Here is a 24,841-nt window from a genome sequence, read left to right as displayed (position 1 = left end):
CGCCTTGCGGGTGAGGTGGGAGGTGTAAATGTCCTTCAGGGAGGGGAGTGAAGCACCAATAATCCTTCCAGCTGTGTTCACTATGCGCTGCAGGGCTTTCCTGTTGTATTCAGTGCAGCTTCCGCCCCACACAGCGATACAGCTAGAGAGGATGCTCTCAATGGTGCCTCGGTAGAATGTGGTCATGATGGCTGGTGGAGCACTTGCTCGCCTGAGTTTCCGCAGGAAGTACAGGCGGCGCTGAGCTTTCTTCGCCAGTGATGCAGTGTTGGTGGTCCAGGAGAGGTCTTCACTGATGTGCACCCCCAGGAATTTGGTGCTGCTCACTCTCTCCACCACCACTCACTCTCTCCAGTTAGATATCTTAAAAGGCAGCAGTTTTTACCGTTTCGAACAGAGCCTTTATGTACTGTACAGAAGCATGACAGCCTCACTGGCACTCAAAATCCTGTAACTGTCATAACTCATAATTTGCTGTGTGTCTTATCGTTATCTGATAATACAATTAAGATAAGAAGGCCATGCAAACACACCTTCAGACCTTCTACACATTTATCTTAATTGTTTATCACAGTGTCATTACAGAGTAGAGATAATATGCCATCGATGCCAAATAGCTGCTAGAGCTTGGATGAGGCGGTCATTTCAGGTCAGCCTATACATAACTTGTTGCATCAGAGTAGGGTGAGACACTTGAGCCTAGTGATTTTTGCCCACAGCTGTGTCCAAGGCTTTTAGTTCATGATGTTTTCAATAACACCGGGGCTGTGTTCCAATTCACATACTTTTGTACTTCTGCACAAGTGCACTCATATTAGGTATTGTAGCCTAAGTACAGAAGTATGCGAATTGGAACACACTCCAGGTTTGTTGTCTTTACTGTTTTGATTCTGGATGAATTGATGGACTTTTTTCCCATTTGTTTGTTTGCATGATTTATGAACTGATTAATTGTTGATTGTTTTTTTTTTCATGTTTCAAGATGAATGTTTTTAGTGTAAATATATGTAGCCTTGTTTGTGTTAATACAGGAAATATGAAGAGATTAAAATAAAGTATATATAAGTATTTTTGTAAACTTATAGACAAAACTGATATTGAATTGAGTAAAAAGAAAGACGTTTCTCAAAGACCTACAAAATTGTCACAGGCTTGGACCCAAATGTAGAACAACACAGTACAGGACAGGCTTGCTCACCATGAGAAATACACAGGAACAGGGCACCCAACGTGACCAAACACAATGACAAAGCAAAGAGCAAGGCAAACACAAGATCTTGAATACACAGCAAACTAATCAGGAAAACCAAACCATTAGGGTTGCCAACTTTCTGATATGAAAATAAGGAATGGGGGGGCATTTATACACTTCAGTACACCGGCTTACCGACTTCAGTTAGTGGAGGGGGGGGTTATAGATATAGGCTATGTGTGTGTGTGTGTGTGTGTGTGTATCACAAGATGTATATCAAAAAATGTGCGCTTGTGCGCTTGTAATTAGTGCATCGTTTTACAAAATTGTGGGCCCGTTTACTAAATTGTGCCAAATGAATGCACTAAAATGTGTGCACTATTTATTATGCACAATCTAGTAAAATGATATGATAATTGAGCAAAACGAGTGCAGTTTGGTCAAAAGAGCGCACACTCTCATGATATACAAAAAAATATTGCAATGACACCTCCAGTGCTCCGTATTAAATTAATGTAGCCTACTAGCCTAGGCCTACACATTTTCTATCCGGTACAAAATAAGAATCATTTCGATGCAAAAACACTTAACACAAAAACAATAAATAAATAATTGTTTGTAGCCTATATTCTACGCAAACACCTCTGAAATGTATAAAACTGAACTGGCAGATATCACAAACAGCTGAATTTGGTGAAGCCTTATATTATCGCTGTTTTTTTTTCTGTCTCAGCAGCAAGTAGGCTAGGCTAGTTGGTTATCTTGCACAGATGCACTGTAAAACTCTGAGCAAGACATCATCTCACGCTACTATCAACGTGATATAGGCCTACGTGACTCACAGTGGCTCAAACAAAAAGTGCATTCTCTGCTGGGATAGTGATGACAGACAAACCGAGAGGGATAAATGACAGCAAGGTTTCTCTTTATCTCATACGAATCATGCATTCTTCGTTCATAGTCTAACTTATTATACTGATCTGTCATGGATTTACACTGAGTTGATTCTCAATAATATGGAACAAAATGCATTCCGTATCAGTGCAATACGGAACACATCGTTTTCCTTTTAAATACGGGAAGATTACGTATTTAACGGAACAGTTGGCAACCCTACAAACCATTGGACAATGGCAAGAAGACAGGTGAGCAAGGAACAATGTAATCAAACACAGATGATAGGGCAAAAGTAACAAGGCACAGGTGAACTTGCTAAATACAAGTATCAGGCATAACAAGACTCAGGTGAGGGGTGGGGACAAGAGTCTGGGGACTGACACACAAGGCAAACACATGACAGCAAACCCCAAACCGTGACTAAAATGAACTTCCAGAATATAAAATATTCCAAACCACACTGCTGACACCAAGATGTACAAAATGCATCAGAAAAGTCAAGAAGTAAGATGTGTACAGGGTTTGTCCCAAATGGCCAGAACCCTTACAGAGAGCAGGACAGACCCGGACACACACACACACACACACACACACAGAGAGAGCAGGACAGACCCTGACACACACACACACATAGAGCAGGACAGACCCTGACACACACACACACACACAAACACACATACACACACACACACAGAGCAGGACAGACCCTGACACACACACACACACACACACACACAGAGAGAGAGCAGGACAGACCCTGACACATACACACAAACACACATACACACACACATACACACACACACACACACACAGAGCAGGACAGACCCTGACACACACACACACACACACACACACACACACACACACAGAGAGAGAGCAGGACAGACCCTGACACACACACACACACACACACACCGCTGTTCACCCCACGTGCATCACAAGTAAGTGACCAAATAAAGGACTAAATCATGTGCGTATGATTCCCAGTAGACAGGATTCTGTTCTGTGGAATGTCCCAGTAAACAGGACTCTGTTCTGTGGTGCCTCTATCCTTCTGTGGGATTCGCTATTTAGAGCTGGTTAGTCACTGGACCAAAGGTGCAGACTAGCCTCACGTCATCTGCCTAGCTGGTGTTATGAATTAGCGTTTAAAGCATCATGTGTTCGTGTTTATACAGATAGGGAAGGTCCAGAGTGTGCCCTAATCGACAGCGCAGATCTCTGTGTAGGAATGCAGGGCATGTTTTATTGTGCCATACAGGGTCCTGGAATTGAAGGCCTGCTAGTTTAATTGCTAGTTGTTGCATGTGTTGTTGCTGTTTTGAGGTACAATTTTACAATATTTTCTGCAATGCTTCATCAGCAATCAGTCCTGTCCACATTGTACATGAATTGTAGAATAGTTGTCTGTCTGGCAGCGTAATGAACGGACGAGGTCTAATTGGATGAAAGGCTTGACTTGTGCTACCTGAAAGAATCCCCAGCAATAAGCTTAAGAGCTTGACCCCAGGAAGCACCTTTGCATGGGGGGGGGGGGGGGGGGGGGGGGGAGCACTGACACACAAATCCTATTTAACCCCAAAGCCAGTTAGCGCTCTGTGGTACCTCTTATCAGTGCTACATGCTGCTGCAATCTACTGCACGTTACACGACCCCATTTACATACTGCTTTTGCAAAAGTAAAAAATATTATGCAGATTTGAACTGTAGTGTATGTGTGTATCCCATGAATTCATGAACTTTCTATAGCAGCTTTGTGTGTGTGTGTATATGTGTGTGTGTGTGTAATTTCATTGTAGTACCACATTTTGTAGGAGACGTACTTTTGAAAAGTGTCTTTTGTTTCACATTGACATGCAATTGTGTTGATTATTAACATGCAAAATGAACATACTAGGATTAGACCCATGACCCACAAAGAATACAATGAAATTAGACTCCTGATACCTCTGCATAGCTAAGTGGCTTTTATTTTACAAAGACAAACACCAATCACATCGTGGGACATAGTGATAGAAATCAGACTGAACTCTAACAGAGCCTCTCCACCACACACATATACATGTTCTGAACAGCGGACATCCAAAATCACCCTACGATCCACGACGGAACTGACTATTCCCAAGGAAACAAAAATAAATAATAAAAAAAAGAAATATTAACCGACCGACTTCGCCCTGTTCTAGACAGGGCCTGTGCTATGTAATAGTGCAGCCACCCTTCTCCTTGAACGGGTTCTTGTCCTCAGGGACGCCCTTCATGAGGGGGTCTTCAGCAGACTGGGTCTCCACCCATTCGATCGTTTCTTTGGCAGAAGCAGAGATCTGAGACACACAGAGAGAGAGAGAGAGAGACAGAGAAAGTAAGAGAGATATATCTTTCTAATTGTAATATATACTGTACTTAGCCATACACTATTCTGTCATCTATGACATTTCAGTGTTCTACTGTATTATCATGTATTGTAAATAACATAAGTTACGTAATATACAGGCCTATCTGTGTTGAGGTTGTGTATTCAGCCACTGCTCAAACATCTCAGAGACAATCTCCAGCGTGATCAATGGGACTGAAACCTCAATTCACACATGCACTGAAAGTTAAGTGAACCAACCTGATAATTGACTAAATTAAACATATCATGCTACAATTAATAGTTTCTGTTTTAAGTATTAGTTTTTAAACTCTTTGAATCACTGCCCTTTTATGCTTTTATGTATGTTTATGCTTCTACTTATTATTATTTTATTATTATTATTTACTTTTTAAACTATTCTTTGACTATTGCCCTTCTATGCTTTCATCAGCTATTCCTGTTTGCTTTTGTTTATGTAAAGCACATTGAATGACCTCTGTGTATGAAATGCACTATATAAATAAAGTTGACTTGACTTGACTTGACAATTGCTCACCGCTGATCTGGGTGTGCTGACTTCCTTCTTCAATTGTTCAATTTCCATTTTCAGGATGTCCTTCTCGGACATATCCCGAGCCATCCTGCCTGTGAGAATCAAGCATGGGAGGTGGTCATGGAGGAGCGTGTGGAGACCAAAAAATATACTATTGAAACCATAACTGCTAAATTATGCTTTAAATGTTCTAAGTTCTGTCAACAAAAAAGAATGTAAACAAACAAACTAACTAACTAAATAACTAAAATGTTATCAGTCTTGACAAGGAGCAGTTCAGATCTGTGTGTTCTATAGGTATATTCTCAAATCTTGAGAGTGGAAAAGCTTGTCTTTATCCGGTGTCCATCTGTACTGACATGAACACAGCTAAGAGCAGATGATTGGCTATTCATCGCTTGTCACATAATTTCCCACAAAATTCTTAAAAGACTACAGTACTACCACCTTACAAAGCATTCTAGTTGAACTGCAATCACTAATCCTAGTTCAAAGGTTTGCTTAGTTACTATTATTTATAAAATATCCACTTCACAAACCAAGATTATCGAGATCACAATCACAAACGGTCAGATTCTTTAGACTCATCTATTTGTACTACATATCTATCTATTCCTCCGTCCAGTCTAGCAGACAGCCCTCACCTGTTGATCAGTCTCCCTCCCAGCAGTCAGAAAAGTGGGGTTCAGTCTCCTAGGAGCAGAGCGGGAGCTGCAAGCGCAAGCGTCCCTTCCCTCGTCCTCCTCCTGGTCTGCCGGCGTTCTGATCACCCGCTCCTCTCCGCTCTCCTCTTTCTGCTGCTCTCGTCCAATCATGTCGCGGCACGGGATTGGGATGAGATGATGTCACCAGTCCTATATCCCCTCTGATTTAATTAAGACAGTTGAGGAAGGTAAGAGAACTGAGCCCCCATCCCTTGGCTTACCCCAGCATCTTAACACAAAGGTAGGGGGGAGAGGAAGGGCAATGGGATGATGGCCTGTTAGAATGGAGGTCAACGTGTACTTGGCCAAAGTAAGTCACGGCCGAAAGTTCAGGTCTCAGCTAGATGCTGACTCTCATCAGGTGACACATTTGGACCAATCAGCAGAATCAAGCAGTCAGAGAAAGCCATCTTATTGGATATTATTCCACAGCTGTTATTATGCCATACAAATAGAACAGAGAAGTCTTGAGTGAATACAAACTTTAACACAGAAGTGTATATAATAAATAAATATAATGTGAATTGAATGAGTGTATTAGTGGGGTTCTCATCAATGGTTCCTTTTCCTTATTCCTACAACCACAGGTTCCTGTCCCTTGTTCATGTTTACATGGCAGCTTTATGCACATTACGGCGAATAGTGGGCAAATGCTTTGGATAGAAGTTCTTGCCATACAACTGAATTATCATTCTAAATAGAGATGTAAAGATAAATAATGAAAACTATCTCCTGCTTGCTGTCACAACATAAACTTTCTCCACTAGCATCCCCAGGCTTGGAGCTGCCATGATTCCCCCCCCCACCCCCACCTCCACCCCCAGGGGAGGATAATCCCTCTCAAGGATCTTATCACTTAACCTCCCCGCCCTCTGCCTCTTCACATCCGGCTAAATCAAAGATGGCATCGTGTCTTGTGTGTCACAGCGACAGTGTAGACCTCTTCATCGCATGGTTCACTTGCACAAGGTAAAAAGAACTATAGAATTTTATAAAAAAAAGTCTAAAAAGGGACAGAAATGGATGGCTATGATTTTACAGAGCTCTACATTACATTGGAGCTCTCTGCCTGAAAGTAGGCTACTGGGCTCTATCTTTGCACGGTTGTGACAACTGCTTCGCCTTTGTCCTATTAAAGAGGTTCCACTGAGACTGTCTGGCTACGGATGCCTTCACTTTCTCCTCTGACACTATTTTAGTGGTGACCCACATCTTCATAATCAGTTGCAGTGTTCTGCTCTCACCTACATGAATGTGTGTGTGTGTGTGAATGTATGTGTGTGTGTGTGTGTGTGTGAATGTATGTGTGTGTATGTGTGTGTGTGTGTGAACAGTGGACGTGAGTCCTTGGCTAAGCCCGTGGAAGCTTGTTGTGGCACTTGCTCTACCTGTAAGCTGGTTTGCAGGATCTGGGTTAGTCTCCCATGGGGGGGGGGGGGGGGGGTGTGGGGGAGATTACCGTGGAGACGTCACTAATGAGTAACTCCCTCAGAGAAACTTCAAGAAGTCACTGGAGAAATGGTGGTTAAAATGACACCGCCACCAAAACAGACGCTAACGAATGCAGACTGGCTTCTGTTGTCCTGGCACAATTGGCTTGACATTGAAACGATTTAGGGTTGACGCTATAGGATCTGAATGTCTGTACTAATAGAGAAAGGCAATCTAGTGATCTCAATGGATATAATTAGAGGTTAAGGTTGGCCAAGAATGAGATTGACACATTTAGGTGAAACGGAAAACTCTCAACTGTTTTTCGATATCCATGAATGCATCTGTAGGCTACAGAAATGAATAACACTGTTTATTTGTGGTTGTCTTGTTTTGTACATTAGGTTATTTAGCTTGAGATACAATTATGAAATTACAAAAAATGCTGTTGAATACTCACACTTCCAAAGGTCTTCTGGCCATTTTGCAAAGGAATAATCAAGACACGGTTGGGCTGATAAACATAAAATAGCTTACTACAGGTGTTTCAATAATAGCCTACCTATCTGACCTGTAGTCTACTAAGAAGACCTTAACTGTTTTCGAGGAAGTCTCCTTTTCAAAGTGATAACCTCCCCATGATGAAGACCATGAAGATCAAAGTTCAAAACAGAGGACTCTGTAACTCTGTAAATCACTAACTCTGATTGCAATATGGTTGTTTGATATTTTTGGGGTCCCTGCAATAGAAATTGTACAGCAGTTTTGAGAACATGCCAGGACCCAGTAGGCCCATGACATTCTCTATTCCTGTATCTATTACCTGTACCACAACAACCACACAATTCCCCCATGGTTCCCGGGGAAACCACACAATTCCCCCATGGTTCCCGGGGAAACCACACAATTCCCCCATGGTTCCCAGGGAAACCACACAATTCCCCCATGGTTCCCAGGGAAACCACACAATTCCCCCATGGTTCCCGGGGAAACCACACAATTCCCCCATGGTTCCCGGGGAAACCACAAAGTTGCCCCAACACTTACAGCAAAACTAACACTTTTTTTTTTTCTTCAATTTTTAATCAATGATATTATCTGCACACATAACCTTGATTTTCTACTTTTAACTGAGACATGGTTAGATCAAGCAAACAGCGCTACTACTCTCATCGAACCATTTCAGTTTTCTATGCTTGCAGAACAAATAAAAGGAGGGGGTATAGCCACAATATTCAAATATCTTTTCAGTGCAATCAGTCATCATTCAGTGACTTTGTATCATTGTATCTAAGAGTTAGGTGAAGTGTTGTCAACCATTTGCATAAAGATCGACTGTCTTATTATATCAGGGGATCTAAACTTGCATGTGGATAATCTTGAAAACAATTATGCCAAGGAATTAATTGCACTAATTGATACCTTCAACCAAACACAGCATGTACAGGGGCCAACAAACACTCTTGGCCACACCCTCAACCTTGTTAAAGTTAAAGACCTGGCCTTATCTGATCATTTCTGTGTGTTCTTTAATGTGTCTATGTCCCACACACTCAGAACAGATCTATGATGTTAAAAAGGGGAATCATAAATAAACAAACAAGTGCTCTCTTCGAGCAAGCACTATCACAGACGTCTACTGAATTGTCAGAATCAAACAGAAAACACCATGGAAACAAAATCCAGTGGTTAAAATCCTAAAAAAAGAATGTAGGAAGACAGAAAGAAAATGGCACAAAACCAAACTTCAGATCCACTATGAAATACATGAAGACAGTAGCCTGGGAATACCCATACGACCTTTCGGCAAATTTGGAATTTGCTCTGCAGGTCCGTCTTTCTACAGCACTCAAAAAATCCTCCATAGAAATGCATGGGGCTAGTTTGTAACGTCAATATGGCTGTTGTCTACACATATCCCACCCCTTCCTCGGCAAAATGTCGACATGTGAATACATTGAGCCAATCGTGTGGTGTGATGTGAATACATTGAGCCAATCATATGGTATGTTGAGATAGATAGATAGATAGATAGATAGATAGATAGATAGATAGATACTTTATTGATCCCCAGGGGAAATTCAAGAAATTTTCAAAAATCAAGAAGACATCGTGCCAATCATGTGTTGTGAACTCGCTGCTGGAGCAAGATTGGTGTCGTGAAGCCTTGCGCACGCGCATTTCTACCGAATAGGATGCCCGATGAGTGCCCAAAAAGCGTTGCAATATGGCCGCCAAGAGGGACTTGCCTAAAAGGACTTTGATTGAAGCCCATTTCCAATGTAAAACACGGGCACGCATGTATTTCTTTGGAATTTAGTAAACAACTGCATTTAAAACCTTTGTTTACAAGATTGCTATACTTTTGAAATAATTTGGTATAATTTAGGCCTACCAATGTAAGTCTAATTTCACTGCTAGTTACGCCCCTGCTTGAAGTCATAAATCAAAGAACCTTTTCCGACCACTCCCAATTGTACAGGGTAATTGGTCTAGGTGTTTCCAGACTATAAAGACATGCTCCGCATGTATAATTCTGATATATGTAAAGTGAGACAGTCTTTCCTCTCATATATCATCAATAGAAGTACAAATAACTCTTGTGTGCTATTAACTGTTGTGAACTTAACCCCTTTATGCCCTTTATGCTTTTATGTACTATTTGTGTGTTTTATGTACCTTGTTTTATGTACTCTCTGTACATGTACTCTGCACAATGAAAATAAAGTTGAATCTAGGTGTTTCCAGACTATAAAGACATGCTCTGCATGTATAATTCTGATATATGTAAAGTGAGACAGTCTTTCCTCTCATAAATCATCACTATAAGTACAAATAACTCTTGTGTGCTATTAACTGTTGTGAACTTAACCCCTTTATGCCCTTTATGCTTTTATGTACTATTTGTGTGTTTTATGTACCTTGTTTTATGTACTCTCAATACATGTACTCTGCACAATGACAATAAAGTTGAATCTGAATCTAATCTTGTGTGTGTTTTGTTTTCTTTATTATTCTATACTTTTAAAATATTTGTTGACTATTTTATTGCACCTACTGTTTGCTTTTGTTTATGTAAAGCACATTGAATGACCTCTGTGTATGAAATGTGCTATATAAATAAACTTGACTTGAGTTGTACTCACCATGATAGGTTATTACTGTCGAAAATGGGCTAAGCAGCACAATAAAATGGGATGACCTTTTGTATCCAAGCCGTTCCTTCCTTCAGAGGCATGGGCCATAGCCTATGAATAAACAGGTCATTACGCTTCCATTGCCAGCAGCAAGACCTAGGCTAGGCTGCTTAGGTTACAATCAGTCATTATTTTTTTATGACTATTGTTGTTAGAGCCTAATGTGAATCTCATCTCATCAGCCGATCATTCAAGATGAACAAAGTAGAATAAAGTCAGAACAATTGAGAATCAACTTGAAATAGATCTCCAAAGTGCCATCTGTGTGGCAAATATAACTGTGTCAAACTGAGCAGAAATTAGCATCTGACAACTTGTAGCAAGCTGCTTACAATATAGCAGGACAAGGTGAGAGAATGAATATGACTCGCTTAACCTAATGGATCTGCCCTTGTTCCTCTAATATTGAAACGTCCTTGTAACACAGGAGAACAGAACATCAACATTATATGTGAACTACAGAGGCTACAGATATTTAGCCCAAAAATAGGCCTACATTACATCCACGTCCAGGTTTAGTTTCAGATGTTTCATTCAGGCGTGTCAATTTACTTCTCACAATGCGGCAGAGGTAGCCTACCATTTCCATGTGTACCACTGGGTGGCGATAACACACTTCTTAGCCAGTCCTGACCTGAAATCCAAAATGCAACGCGATTTCCGCCCGTAATCAACATGGCGGCCCCGGGTAGACGAGAGTTGCTGAGGACTCTATCCCAGTTCGGCGCTTTCATTCTGACCCGGTTCGGATTCTGGAATTGTTTTAGCATGCTTATGCTGTTTGCTGAAAGAGCCGATGTGAAAAGGTAGGACGCAGAGTGACTGAAGGGCCTAGAGCCGTTTCTTTCAGACTAAGACAGCCACTGCTGGAGTGTGCTAAATTACCTGATATGGACGGAGCACTTACCTTCCTACTGGGGGAAAGTTATGTTTCTGTCTTTGGAAAGTTAAACAATTTGACTGGCGAGATGCTTACGTTACTTTATGAGATGAATATGTTATGAGCAGACTACGTACTGTTTCCTGTTTCTTAACAGGAAAGATACTGACTTTGACGAACTTTGCTCCATCTGGTTGCAATTATACCGAACTGTTACTTTACAAATGTCCAATGGGTCTTTGATCAACTTGATATGCCTGGTACTGTCACTGTGCCCTGTTCTTTAGCAGCGCAACCCTCTAATTTGGCAGCCTGAGTAGGCCTACTCTAAATGTTTGAAAAACGAACCTTATGATTAACCAAGACTGCAAGCATAAGCAGCAGCACCTTGTATTCCTGTTTAGATCAGCCTTGATCATGTGCCTTACTAAAAGAAACCAACAACACTACTTGTAACGTACGTAACCGCGATGCTCCAATATTTTATTTTAGATGCCTTGTGGTTTTATTTAACGTTGCTTTGTTTCAATTTAGCCTAATATTAAGTCTGTTTCTTCTGTAGGAAGCCCGATATCCAGGTACCTTACCTGTACATAGACATGGGTGTGGCAGTGTTGTGCGCCAGCTTCATGTCGTTCGGAGTGAAGCGTAGGTGGTTCGCCCTCGCTGCCGCCATTCAGCTTGCTTTGAGTACTTACGTCTCCTACGTGGGAGGACTGGTTCACTATGGGGACTGGTTAAAGGTAAGTCTACTATTTCATGATCATGACATTATCCCTAAAATTTGATGTAGAAGTGAAATTGATAAAACATTGTTTCAAGATTGGACAGAAGATTGCAGCTATGCCATAAGTCTGTAGGTTATAGGCTACACTAGATCCTTAAATACACAATATATTGGTGTTTTAAAACATTGTAGAGTAAATGCAAAAGCCAGCTGGATAGTCATACAATCACAAGAAAGACATGGGAGTCATTGGAGAAAGCAAGACACATGGGTACTATGATTTAAAGAAGATTATAATAAGTATTGAATTATAATAATTGTCCAACACACAACACCTACTGTATTACCGTCATATGTGTGTGTTCTAACACCCTCCACCCAGGTGAGGATGTACTCCCGGGCTCTTGCCATTATTGGGGGATTTCTGGTTCTGGCGAGTGGAGCGGGGGAGGTGTACAGACAGAAACCCAGGACCCGATCGCTGCAGTCCACAGGCCAGGTGTTCCTGGGGATCTACCTGATCTGCATGGTAAAGAGACAGACCAAACTAGCTGTTGTTACCACACCTTTACCACACCATTACCACAACACATGTCTATAGACCCGCCAAGATTGGCACTTATCGGCATGTATTTCGAGCAGAACTGCGCATGCGCAAGGCTTCACGACACCAACCTCACTCAACTTTTGGCTGCGGAAGGGGCGGGGCATGTGTAGACCAGTGTTTCTCAAACATTTTCAGACCAAGGACCACTTAACCAATGAAAAAAAAAAAACTCACGACCACCTAGCTAAAAAAAAAAGGACACCTATTTCAACAGTATATTACACAATATGCCTACTCACTGAACCACCTTGCTTATTGTCTTTGCACCTTGCTTATTGTGTCAGATTATTCATATGATTTAAGCTAGCGTAGCTTACACAGGCAGTGTTGCAGAACTGTTTAGATTTACATACAAGTTGTTTCAATATTGTAAACAACTCATCTATTTTATCACGTCTGCTTGCAGACCACCAGTTGTCACCGGACCACACTTTGAGAAACACTGGTGTAGACAATTGCCATTTTGGCATTACAAATTAACCCCATACGTTTCTGTGGGAGATTCTTTGAGTGCTGTGTCTCCTCATTAGAAAGTCTCTGGCCTGAACTTCAGCATGACTCACATTTCAGCCCTAACTGCAGTACCATTTCCCGCCACCAGGTGTACTCCCTGCAGCACAGCCAAGAGGATCGTGTGGCGTACCTGGACCACATCCCCGGCGGGGAGCTGACAGTCCAGCTGTTGGTGGTGGTGTTCGGGGTGCTGGCGTTCGCCTTCCTGTCCGGCGTGTACGTGCGCATCGCCGCACAGATCCTCTCCATCATGCTGCCGCTCGTTGTGCTATTCATCGACGGCAACCTTGGCTACTGGCACCGCACGCGCCACGTCGAGTTCTGGAACCAGATGAAGCTAATCGGGCAGAATGTGGGCATCTTCGGCGCGGTGCTCATCCTGGCCACGGACGGATGAGGAGGTGCCCAGGAAGATGGTTGGCAGCGTTTAAGCAGAGGGAGGAGGCCCTCCCATCTCCCTTTCCTCCAGGGGAAGGGTGCTTGTACTCTGGGCCAGGACTGCGTCTCAGGCTGGGCTGGGTGGGGTGGGGTGGGGTGGGGTGGGGTGGGGTGGGGTTGGGTTTTGAGAGGACTTAACCTGGTCATGAACTCATTGGAACTCATCGAGCTTCCCAGACCACAAACAGGCCGAAGAACATCTTCTTTACACATCTTTAAATCTTTCAGATGTGAAGCGTCCACAAAAAAAAACATAAACAAAAAAAAACGGTTCCATTATCTATCTGTTGTTTATAATATATAAGACATATATCATCATTGTAATGTTTGTTTACATTTGCTCGACTGTTTTTATAATTGTTTATTTATGAATAAAGTCTTGGTAAACCACTGTAAACTTACTGTTTACTTACTGTAAAGGCAGAGTTTACATTGCTGTACTTTAGGGACGCCTTGTCTTGGTTGCATCCAAGTAGAACTCTGCAGCTCTGCATTTTCTCCGTTGTGCAGCTCTTTGCATTGCTTTTGCCATTGCTTTGAGAACAGGCAATAAAAGATGAACTGCTTTTGTATGAAACACTTGTAATAATGATTTATTCACATACATACAAAAAATAGGCCCTTATTTGATATAAGTATCATATATAAAATATACCGGTATCTATCTAGAACTACAGTACCCTCCAGAATTATTGGCACCTCTGCTAAAGTTGACTAAAAAGAAGAATATAAAACATTTATTTATTTATTTAGAATACAAATATTCATTCACAAAGAAAATTGGTGTCCTTAAAGGTTGGATATTTCCTCATTTTTTTACTTATGGCATTAAGATCAATTTCCAAAAGATGATTTTATATTCTTCTTTTTAGTCAACTTTAGCAGAGGTGCCAATAATTCTGGAAGGTACTGTATATCTATGTCTATATATGATTTAAACTCCCTAAGGAAACTAAAGAGATCTCTTGGGCCCAATCCCAATGTCTCCCCTAATGCACTCACACACTTTGATGGGCTTTCCTGCGAACTTCCTGAGGGCTTAGGGTTGTCTGAGAAATTGTCTTAGAAATTGTGAAGTGCTTGAGGGCACGCTCACACCCTTCCTGTTCCCTTTCCCCAGGTCGGCATATGTGAACACTTCACTCAAGGGAATTACCCACAATCCTTAGCTCTGTGACTTGAAACACGGCATTACCCAAAGGGAGTCTGGAAGCTTGAAAAGACCTAGGTAAACAACTTGCATAAAACAGAAACATGGACCATGTTTGCAACACGTTTTTTTTGTGTTGTCAGTTTAATGATAGGTTGCAGCCAGGTACTGTTCCTTTCCTGTTATTAGCATTTTTAATTTGATTACTTTGATTACTTATGACTGATGTCAGTTAAGTGTGTGAGGGCTCAGGGCTTAGGCTTTAGGGGAGAGATTGGTATTCAGCCATAGTCTCCAGAAAGGAGGAGTTTCAGTGATGGAGTCCCTTACTAGCATACTGACTAAGGTATACATTTTGGGATGAAACTGATGCAGTTATGAAGACTAATTATGCTTGTAGCACTAGGCTACATAGCACTTGTGAGGATATCTCCATAGCATTACATTGTAATGTAACACAGTAAGCGATACTTACTGTGGATGGACAATAGTTAAACTACTTAGCTGTAACCTAAACACCATGTTGACGTCATGAGGAGGTATCGGTGTGCTCTTCCTCAACAGGTACACTGTAATTAACACTACAACAAGGGCAGTCTGTTTTGAAGTAGCTCCATGTTCCTTTACGAAAAACAACTATCACAATACTATAAGATTTCTATAGTAGTTCTATTCCTATGAGATTACTATAATATTTTGTCCCATAATACTATAGGATTCCTGTAGTTCTTTCTTGTATGGGTTGGTTGGTATTATTGTGTACTCTGTCGTCCAGATTTTTCCATGGCTGAAAATGTGATCTGAACGATAAAACAAAAACATCAGACCAGACCACACAGAGAGAGCATAGGAACATTTAACAACAACAACATGTTACATATATAGTGCTCTATCTTTCAACGTCAGATTAACATAGCATTGTAATTTGAAACTATAAGGTCACAGGTGTGCCTTTTAAAGTATCTGTTTCAGTCAAACTCACATTTTCTCCAGGCACTTTTCTTTTGAGCTTCCATCACTTCCAACAACAACAACAAATATGTGTAACTGTCTGGGATTGTAAATGTCTTTCCTTGAACTAACTCTGTTACACAACGGTGTTCGCTCTTGCGTGATCCTCTCCTGACAGCCTGGCTTTGGTTACAACAAGCCGTAAACAAAACAAAACAAACCTCATCTGCTGCAGCTCAAATCTGTACAATCTTTCCACCCCGACAGGCATAATCAGACAACTCTTTGCTGTGGCAGTTACCTTTGGGGACAAGACTCCTGTTAACAAGTCAGAATTGGGTGTAGGTATCTGAGGTGAAGTTAGTCAAGTTAGACACAGAGCCAAGCATACAGTCTGGTGGGCTCACTCTCTGTAGTTAAACATTGCCCCTGCATGTAGGAAAGTTGATAGCATAATATTAACCTTGCCAATTGTGTATCATTGTACTTGAATTAACAGGCAAATCAGAATGACTGACAACATGTATTCCGGCATGGTGTTGCAACCTATTTGGGACATAGTATGCATGTGCCAAATGACTAGATCTGAATGTCTGTGAAGTTCAGATGAATTCAGTAGTGTTTGGTTGCCTTAGTGCCATTTAGTACCTGAGTCCATTTGCAATTTACCATCTGACCCTGAACTGTGTAGTGGACTGCATTTAAATGGCATGTCTGATCCTTCAAACAAGTAAAGTGCATTACATGAAACATCATTCATTCATCATTCATTAAACAGGCACACAGAGAGAGAGAGAGAGAGAGAGAGAGAGAGAGAGAGAGAGAGAGAGAGAGAGAGAGAGAGAGAGAGAGAGAGAGAGAGAGAGAGAGAGAGAGAGAGAGAGAGAGAGAGAGAGAGAGAGAGAGAGAGAGATAGGCACACACACATACACACACGCACATACACATATTTAAACAACAAAAGGATAGGCAATCATTCAAAGTTCTAACCATTTTATTGGTTGAAGAAAATAAATGTACTCATACTCATTAGCTCAAGAAAAACTACCAGGATTCAAACCCAGAACCTTCTGTAGATTGGAACCACTGAACCACTGCTGCCGAATAAGGTCCACATCCGAACAAGAACCAGTCTAGAATGTCAGAACCAGTCTAGAATGTCAGAACCGGTCTAGAATGTCAGAACTGGGTGTAGTCCAGAATCAGCTTCTTCGTCTCCAATGTTAACCGACGAACCCATCACCTGTCCTGACCGTCCATACTCTCCTGTTCGCCCCACTTGTTCTCCTGGTTCAGCTGGTTCAGCTTCTTCCTCTTCCTGTTGCGCTCGGCCATCACCATGGCGGCCACCACTGTGACGATCACCGTGACGCTGATGACCAGCACGGTGGCCATCTCGGCCACGCACAGCTGGTTGTCCATGTAGGCGAGCGAGGCGCCGGCGAGCAGCGGCGGCGCCCGGCACGTGACGTTGGCGTAGTCGTCCACGTGCAAGTGGCGCACGTGCAGCAGCTTGGCGAAGACGCGGTGCAGCTCGCAGTCGCACACCCACGGGTTGCCGGACAGCTGCAGGTGCGTGTCGCGCGTCTGCAGGTTCAGGAAGGTCCGGAAGTCGAGGCTCCACAGCTGGTTGCCCTGGAGACTGAGCAAGGTGAGCCCGCGCAGCGGCGTGAAGGCCTCAGCGTCCAGGTACGTCACATTGTTCTGGTCCAGGAGAAGCACGGACAGGCCCTGCTGCATGGTCAACATGCCCATGGGCACCTCACGCAGCAGGTTCCAGCGCAGGTTGAGGTGACGCAGGCTCGTCAGGGCACGCAGCATGCCTGGCTCCAGAACCTGCATGGGACACATGTATTCATCAGTTACAGGACATCTCTCCCCTGTGTGTGTGTGTGTGTGTGTGTGGGCTGGTTTATTTTCCCACTGACTAACCTGGATGGAACACATGTATTTATCAGTTACAGTACATCTCTCCCCTGTGTGTGTGTGTGTGTGTGTGTGTGTGTGTGGGGGGGGGCTGGTTTATTCTCCCACTGACTAACCTGGATGTAGTTGTGGCTGAGGTCAAGCCTCTGCAGGTTCTCCAGACGCTGCAAGGCAGATGAGTCCAGGCGCCCCAGGGAATTGTGGGCCAGCCGGAGGTCTTTTAGAGAGTCTAAGCCCTCGGAGAAGTCCGAGGGTAGGACCTGCAGCTGGTTGTGACTCAGATCCAGCTTCTCAATGAATGAGAGTGAATTGAGAGCCTATGGGTTATAACACCAAAACAGTTCATAGGAGCACAAGCTGCAGAAAACAGCTTTTGTTGATGTCTTTTTTATGTCCCTTAATGTATGTCTGTCTCGATGTCTTTTGTTGTTTTCTGTAACTGTATGTATAAGAATGACTAAACTGTAAAAGCCTAAACTGTAGCAGATAGATAGATAGATAGATACAGTAGATAGAATAGACTTTTTTGATCCCTCAGGAGAAATTCAAGAATGCATCATGTATCAATATGACTAATACAGACACATTTTTTAAGACTTGAGACTTGCTTGATCAACATGTATAAAAGACTCGACTTGACTTTGACTTGCTATTCATGAGACTTGACTTAGACTTGAGACAAATGACTTGAAATTACTTGACTTTTTTTCATAGATATTAAGGAGTTAACTTTACGATTTTAGAAAATCTGCTTAGGTGCTGTTGCATGCGTCACGCGAGCGAACCTGTCATTGTACCAAGTGCCAGATCAATTGAGACAGACTGAGGTAGACTAACTTGCAAATATGGAAGGCTCTACGTTTATACCAAAACATAATAATGTTTGGCTTCACAGATGATGTATCTGACAAGTCAAAGGAGAAATGAACAGCAGTCTGCAAGTGTGCAAAATAGGGACATAACCACCACCACGTTGATTTTCATCCGAAGTTAGTCGTGTTAGAAACCTAACGTCAAATTTGAGGCATGTTAAGAGTTGGCTTCTGGCTATTTGGATTGTTGGAGTTGGCTATTATGCTTTTTAGTTAAAGCCATATTAGGTTAAAATGTGTGAAATGGCAAAGTGAAACATTTTCTTGTAGGCTAAAAACAGTAAGTAGGCCTAGCTAACTGCCAGAAGAAAAGTAGCTTATTTCACATGTTAGGCTTATGTATAATATGATAGGCTATAGCATTGACGGTCCTAAACCGTCCTAAAACCCATTGCGCTGTTGGCAAATTTTGGCAGTGACGTCGGCGGCAGCGTTTGATTGATTGATTAGTTCACTTTTTCAACATTATTGTTTCCCTGGAGATGTGACAGGTCAGGACAGGTGTAACTTGAACTGTTTGAATATATTTTCATGATTTGATGTAGCTAGGCTACCTAATATTTGAGGCATATTGAAACAATAATAGGCTATTTTATAATCAGTGTTGGGAGTAATGCATTAAAAAAGTAATGTAATTACAGTAATGCATTGCTTTTTGCTGTAATGCAGTAATGTAAGGCATTACCAATACAATTTCAGTAATATTTTACTCTGTACAATTTTCAGTAACTGAAGTTACTTTGCTTTTTAATCCAAAATTGAGAAATGCTCAATTGGCACCAGAGAAGATTATCCAAGAATTAAAAAAAGTCATCTATGCTGGTCCTGGAATTTGATTGCCTTGTTTAGATGACTGTAGAAAGGGAATCTGAGTTATCTCTGCCCGTCATGCAACAGATCTAACATGGTAAGGCTATACTTCTCATTTCAAGCAGTGAGAATAACTAAAATGTTGCTTTTACAGACAAATATTGTAGCCATTATTCTCAAATTATTTGCATTAAGTCTACACCACTGTAAGTGGAAGGAAAGGCAACCAGCAATGATGAGAACCATTTAAAGTCAACATACAATTTCACTATGTCTATTTTACTATATTAAGTTGTGAGTGACCTTTGGCCTTTGGGGCCTACATTGTCCCATGAGCCATAACTGCAACCATTATATTGTTATTTTGTTAGCCATAAGCATAGCTCAGTCATTATGCCATACCACATCACCTCCTGCCGTGTAATGAGCTGCATTGAACACATGAAGATCTATTGGGAACACCAAATCCATATTTCCTGTTATTTTGGTGAAAGTAATGTAAACGTAGTGTAATGTCTTACAATTCAAAGACAGTAATATTGTAATGTAACAAATTAGTTTGAGATGACAGTAACAAGTAATAAATAATGCATTACGCTTTTGAAGTAACTTGCCCAACACTGTTTATAATAGGTCTACTTGAAATACATTTATTTTTATTCGTATACATTTCATCTTATTCTATAAACCGTTCAGATGTAGGCTATGTGGCTTGAATGAATGCAATGTCTATTTGTTTGTTACAAATAAAACTCCAGCAGTTCATAAAAACATGGGTAAATCATCATGAATTTCAATGATTTGGCTATGACTTGACTTGACTTGCTTGACTGACACAAAAAATGACTTGGACTTGCTTGAGACTTGAAGGTTAAGACTTGAGACTTGCTTGTGACTTGCACATGTGTGACTTACTCCCACCTCTGCTAATACAACATAAAATTAACAGTATATGGTAAGGGCGCACAGTGACATAGGCCTAAATGTCTGCTAAGACACTTCAGATGATAAAGTGGACTAGCCTACTCACGTTCGACTGTACCACTTTGATCCCGCAGTTTGACATCAGTAGCACTTTCAGCGCCCACAACCCCGTGAAGGAGCGGCTCCGAAGCTCCTGAATGTCGTTCTTGCTCAGGTCCAGCAGCCAAGAGCCATGAGGAATGCCGTGTGGCACGTGCGTAAAGCCGCGGTCACGGCAGTCCACCAACTCTGCCGAGTCGTAGCACAAGCATTGCGCTGGACAGATCTTGGTACCCATCACAGGGGTCATCCGTGCAAATATAAGTATCGAGAAATGGAGCATTATAGTTTGTGAATGACTCCCAGCGTCCAAACTGTGCCTATACATTATATGTCCGTAGGTCGACGGAGCACTCCAAAGTACATTTTAATGATGGTTTCCTCCAGATTGAAAGAAGGGATGACCAGCCCTAGACCATGCACTCCAAATAATCTGCAGTGATGTAGTAGCCTATGGATGAGAGACACAAAGGCATTTCGTGTTTGTTTTAAGCTTATTATCACGAGGGCCTACTCTGCCTTGGCTTACATCTGGGGCCGCCGCTGTCAAAACAAATCTCTGTAATTCTCCCAAATACAACGGTAGACTACAATATAAATTATGTAAAGCTTACAGTTATATAAAACCTTAGATCTTTAATCTTAGGTCATACTAAACTCAACTGCTGTCTCTCCTTGACTTTTTTTCTGTTCAACTAATGAGACAATTAAAGAAAAAGTAAGCCGTTGGTTTACATAGCTTCAATTTTTACCCACAGCAGAACAATTCCACACTTGCGTATAGGATTTAAAAATCACTCAATGGTAGGCCTAAACACTCGCTTGAATAAGAGCGCATACAATTTTACTAATAATGAGAAAACACAACTTAAGGTTACATAAAACCTGTTCCATAAATGGTGTAAAATTTAACTCCGTATCCTAGTAGATAATCTTCTGGTATGATTGAAGGACCTAAGCATAATGCTTACCTTATCGTAATTCATTCACAGAATAAAACAACCCGCGTGAAATAGGGCGATTTACCTGATATCTTTCCAGCTGTTCCCTTCTTTAACCTGCTGAACACTGTTCTTTAAATCGGACTTAAAATTATTCACATATCAACATTCAAATTAGGCTACAGACAGATGGTGGTAGTGCGTTGTCATTTAGGCCATCCGATTCAAAGTACAGCTTTTTCTGGTCACTCAAGTCCAGAAACAACAATCCATTAACAGGTAACCGAAACGGGAGTCCCCATGACTTTAATAATGGATCGAGTTACAGGTGGAAACAAGAGGGATAGGATTCGCAGTAACAGCCAGTCTTCAATAATGACAGTTGAAACTCGAGGTCTGGTGGTCACGGTGGCTACTTGTCTCAACTGCGCCTTTGACGCATGTGCTGAGCTACCAGCAAGTGGCCGTGTAAGTTCAGATCCTATATTACTTGGTCAGTTAGCCCTGATTTAGGCTATCTACAGGGCTACTGGGGTGGTGAACAGACTTTCCACCTGGATGACCAACTTAACCATCAACAAATCTGCATGAATTTACTCATCAAATAAGGGTGAACACAATAACGTCAAAATATGTAGGCTAGTGCACAGCAAAAGAAACATAGCCTACAGTTATGTCTTTAGTGACATGCTCTGCTTTGTAAAAACATGTTGTACATATACATGTAGTTTGATGCATAGGCTTTGATATTCTGCTTGGAATTTGTTTTTGTTTCTTCCAACATGAATCTCCTCGAGCCTCCCAAAAAAAAAAAAAACACTGTAAACTATGGTGTACTACCTGGAAGAGACTTGTCCATCTGTGTAGGTCTGCATTAACATTTCCCCTTCTACAGAAAATACATTTTATGCAGTTCCAAGTGTAAACTATTCTGGCTTCATAGTTAAGATTGATTATGACTAATTGCGAGGAAAAGTGACTCCTGAAATGTAGAAGAGCCTTAAAATAAATCTAAAAATGCTAGAACATCCAGGCCAATCTAAAAGCAGAATAGCACCTCTAAAAATACCACATCACCGAACAGAGACAATGGGTGCGTTTGTCTTCAGGTAGCCTTGCTTGCAGTGTTGGCTTAAAGCAATGGTTGGTGGACTTTATACAATACGAAGTCTAGCATGCATTGCTTTAAGCCAGCACTGCAAGTGGCTACCCAAAGACACCCAATGACTCCTCCTCTCCTCTTTGCCCAGGAAACCCACTGAGAAAGAAAGAAAGAAAGAAAGAAAGAAAGAAAGAACACACACACACACACACACACACGTGTTTTGAACCTGGAAATGAAGAATTCTGGAAAAACGGAAACATTCCGGCATCCTACAAACTGAAGGTGGAATATCTGCCCAGGTTCTAAGTCCCATTACCTCTCTAAATGCCCACAAAAGGTCATGAAATAACAGCATTACAGTCAGAGGTTTTGTTACTTTTATTTTAGAAAATGTCCTTTTTAAAGTGTGCCATCTTAAGTCACTTCTTGTTTTTCTTTTAAAATACAGAAAATACAGACACTTGAAGAACATACAGAAAAAAAAAAAAAAAATGAAGCTAACAAGCTCTTCTGACTGCACTTGTTTTTTTCTTTTTCAGACAAAATGGAATTCATGGCGAAGGAGAGAGGGAAGGGAAGAAGAAGGGTGACTTGGTGAAGTAGGAAGGGAAAATGGCTGACAAAAAAAATAAAAATTGCTGGCATGAGGGGGGAGGAGGGGGGGGGGGGGCAGAGTTAGTCTGGGGTCTGTCGGTGTGTTCTGGTCTGTTTTTAAATTATTTTTCACGGAGTCTAATTTCCTCTCTGTCTGTGTCTCTCGTGTTTTTCTCTCTTTTTACAATGTTTATTTGTTTTTATTTTTTTACATTTTATTTGTTTGTTTATTAATTTCTTAAAATCTTCCAGACCCCCCCGAGGCCTGGGCGATCCCCCCCGTGCCCACCGCTGAGTGGATCTGGCGCTGATAGACAGCAGGGAAGTTGCCGCCTGTGGGGGTCGGAGGTCAAGGTCGAAGGTCAGAGGGCAAGGGGTTTACGGAACGTCGGCTCGCCTGGCTCGGTGCTCCCCTCTCCCTGCGGCCCCGTCTCACCGTTCAAGGCTGGGCCGACATGCTCTCACTCACACACACACACACACACACCCACCCACCCACATGCGTACCCATACATGCGCAACCCCCCCCCCACACATACACACCCCGAAAACACACAAACTCCCGACACACCCACACTCTCTCTCACACACACACACACACATATACACCTCCCTCCCTTCTCAAGATGATAAAGAAGAGGAGTCCTTCTGTGTTTGCTGTGCTTGTGTGCGCGGCACCGGCTTCTGGCCCTCCGCGTCCCGGAAGTGTTTCTCAACCTGCGGAGGGGTCACACAGAACAGCGTCAGTGTAAGAGGGAGAGAGAGTGTGTGAGAGCGTGTGTGTGTGTGTGCGCGCGCGCGCGTGTTGGCCTATGTGGAGGGAGAGAACATCAGAGACACTCACAGACAAACAAAGAAACACTCACACACCCAAACCACACATCAGCTACGGAAAGCCCGAGGGCCCACTTCCGTTATCGTGATTGTGCAGCTCAATGACCTGCATGCTCAGTTCCTTCTTGCTTTTAATTACTCAGAATTAAATGAAAGCACGTCCTCAACTGGATTCCTGAGGCCAGTTACAACTACACAGAGCACATAAACCAATTGAGTGAGTGTGTGTATGGGTGAAACAATGTACAAGTTGTGTATGTGTGGAAATACAAGAGAGCATTAACTGTGTGTGTGTGTGTGTGTGTGTGTGTGTGTGTGTGTGTGTGTGTGTGTGTGTGTGTGTGTGTGTAGCAAGCTAGTATTAAAAGCATTCATAACTTAGTATTATGTGCCTTAAGCTGCTACCCTCTTGCCTTTGCAGTTCTGTGTACTGTATGTGTGTACACATGTACATATTGGGAACAGTACTCACTATTTTGCGTATATGACTTAAAGCGCTTCCCTCTTTGCCTTTGCAATTATCCACCTGGTAGGGAGGCGAGATGACCACGTCATCCATCACGATGATGTTCTTCTCCTGCCACTTGCAATCTTTGATACTATAAGAGAAAAAAGAATGAACGCCGCAGTCAGCTGCCATCACGCACCAAACCCAATCAGACATTTACCTTACACCTTTGGGCAAATTAATTGAAACAAAAATTTGAAGAAAGGGTCCCTTTCTCCATTAAAAGGAAGTTGTGGCTGCAAAAAGAAAACAATGCCCAGGGAGGGACTAATGTGTGTTTACTCTGGGAAAGTCAAAAAAGACCCTCGCAAGGCCGCTGAACACATCAATTCCTTGAGACGATGAATACCGAGTCGTTTGCCGGTTGGCACAATCTTGAAACAACACAGTAACTTTATAGTAAGTACTTCCCTCAAAAACATGCAAAATCTGTGTTGTAGTGACTTAATTTCAAGATGGCGCCGACCGGCAAACGACTCAAGATATTGTCTGTATACGGTCCTTTTTTAAAAAAAATTAAAAATCTGTACATTTACAAAGTTGTCAATTCCTCGTTTTATATTTTAGGACCCTCATTATACTGAAGTGTCAGGCTACTTTGAGCCTCGTAAATGGTTTAAAATTAGCAA

General features: G+C 42.0%; 4 protein-coding genes across 8 annotated transcripts in view; 1 reads left to right on the top strand and 3 right to left on the bottom strand.

Moving 5' to 3' along the window:
- Positions 1-2,666: 2,666 nt before the first annotated feature.
- lsm12b (LSM12 homolog b) overlaps positions 2,667-24,841 on the bottom strand; it is a 28,233-nt gene continuing 6,058 nt past the window's right edge. Inside the window, exons 4-6 of one of the 2 annotated variants that reach the window (XM_042083020.1) lie at positions 24,177-24,303; positions 23,443-23,587; positions 2,667-2,682 (exon numbers count right to left, since the gene is read on the bottom strand). In XM_042083020.1, coding sequence (XP_041938954.1) covers positions 23,492-23,587; positions 24,177-24,303 — 223 coding nt within the window. In that variant the 3' untranslated portion in view covers positions 2,667-2,682; positions 23,443-23,491. Of the gene's footprint in view, positions 2,683-22,639; positions 23,588-24,176; positions 24,304-24,841 lie in introns of those variants that run through there. The other variant, XM_042083019.1, reaches the window with a different exon arrangement.
- gngt2b (guanine nucleotide binding protein (G protein), gamma transducing activity polypeptide 2b) lies at positions 4,045-10,931 on the bottom strand. 2 transcript variants are annotated; one of them, XM_042083022.1, is made up of 5 exons: positions 10,914-10,931; positions 10,283-10,384; positions 5,646-5,866; positions 5,005-5,093; positions 4,045-4,416 (listed from the first exon to the last, which is right to left on the bottom strand). In XM_042083022.1, exons 4-5 carry the CDS (start codon positions 5,086-5,088, stop codon positions 4,291-4,293), a joined length of 210 nt encoding a protein of 69 aa, XP_041938956.1. In that variant the 5' UTR covers positions 5,089-5,093; positions 5,646-5,866; positions 10,283-10,384; positions 10,914-10,931; the 3' UTR covers positions 4,045-4,290. The 2 variants fall into 2 exon arrangements, with proteins under 2 accessions (XP_041938956.1, XP_041938955.1); XM_042083021.1 differs by lacking the exon at positions 10,914-10,931 and adding an exon at positions 7,597-7,650.
- On the top strand, positions 10,978-14,075 carry tmem101 (transmembrane protein 101). Its single transcript, XM_042083018.1, has 4 exons — positions 10,978-11,139; positions 11,776-11,956; positions 12,323-12,469; positions 13,149-14,075. The coding sequence occupies exons 1-4, from the start codon at positions 11,009-11,011 to the stop codon at positions 13,455-13,457; spliced, it is 768 nt and encodes a 255-aa protein (XP_041938952.1). The 5' UTR covers positions 10,978-11,008; the 3' UTR covers positions 13,458-14,075.
- LOC121700209 (chondroadherin-like protein) lies at positions 16,496-22,590 on the bottom strand. 3 transcript variants are annotated; one of them, XM_042083015.1, is made up of 4 exons: positions 22,503-22,590; positions 20,238-20,681; positions 17,642-17,842; positions 16,496-17,435 (listed from the first exon to the last, which is right to left on the bottom strand). In XM_042083015.1, the coding sequence occupies exons 2-4, from the start codon at positions 20,556-20,558 to the stop codon at positions 16,839-16,841; spliced, it is 1,119 nt and encodes a 372-aa protein (XP_041938949.1). In that variant the 5' UTR covers positions 20,559-20,681; positions 22,503-22,590; the 3' UTR covers positions 16,496-16,838. The 3 variants fall into 3 exon arrangements, with proteins under 3 accessions (XP_041938949.1, XP_041938950.1, XP_041938951.1); XM_042083016.1 differs by lacking the exon at positions 22,503-22,590 and adding an exon at positions 21,257-22,489; XM_042083017.1 differs by lacking the exon at positions 22,503-22,590 and adding an exon at positions 22,229-22,489.

Source organism: Alosa sapidissima, chromosome 24 (assembly GCF_018492685.1).
Source record: "Alosa sapidissima isolate fAloSap1 chromosome 24, fAloSap1.pri, whole genome shotgun sequence".
Lineage (NCBI taxonomy): Eukaryota > Metazoa > Chordata > Actinopteri > Clupeiformes > Clupeidae > Alosa > Alosa sapidissima.
This window is presented reverse-complemented; position numbering and strand designations above follow the sequence as displayed.

What these genes read in the sequence shown, in the direction of transcription:
- LOC121700209 (XM_042083015.1), bottom strand. Translation starts at nt 20,558, where the DNA reads ATGTATAGGCACAGTTTGGACGCTGGGAGTCATTCACAAACTATAATG. An exon ending in TCAAAGTGGTACAGTCGAAC is followed by an intron (nt 17,843 to 20,237) that starts GTGAGTAGGCTA and finishes TATAACCCATAG; the next exon opens with GCTCTCAATTCACTCTCATT. An exon ending in TCAGCCACAACTACATCCAG is followed by an intron (nt 17,436 to 17,641) that starts GTTAGTCAGTGG and finishes TGTCCCATGCAG; the next exon opens with GTTCTGGAGCCAGGCATGCT.
- gngt2b (XM_042083022.1), bottom strand. Translation starts at nt 5,088, where the DNA reads ATGGCTCGGGATATGTCCGAGAAGGACATCCTGAAAATGGAAATTGAA. An exon ending in TCAGCACACCCAGATCAGCG is followed by an intron (nt 4,417 to 5,004) that starts GTGAGCAATTGT and finishes TGTGTGTCTCAG; the next exon opens with ATCTCTGCTTCTGCCAAAGA.
- tmem101 (XM_042083018.1), top strand. Translation starts at nt 11,009, where the DNA reads ATGGCGGCCCCGGGTAGACGAGAGTTGCTGAGGACTCTATCCCAGTTC. An exon ending in GAAAGAGCCGATGTGAAAAG is followed by an intron (nt 11,140 to 11,775) that starts GTAGGACGCAGA and finishes TTTCTTCTGTAG; the next exon opens with GAAGCCCGATATCCAGGTAC. An exon ending in ACTATGGGGACTGGTTAAAG is followed by an intron (nt 11,957 to 12,322) that starts GTAAGTCTACTA and finishes CCCTCCACCCAG; the next exon opens with GTGAGGATGTACTCCCGGGC.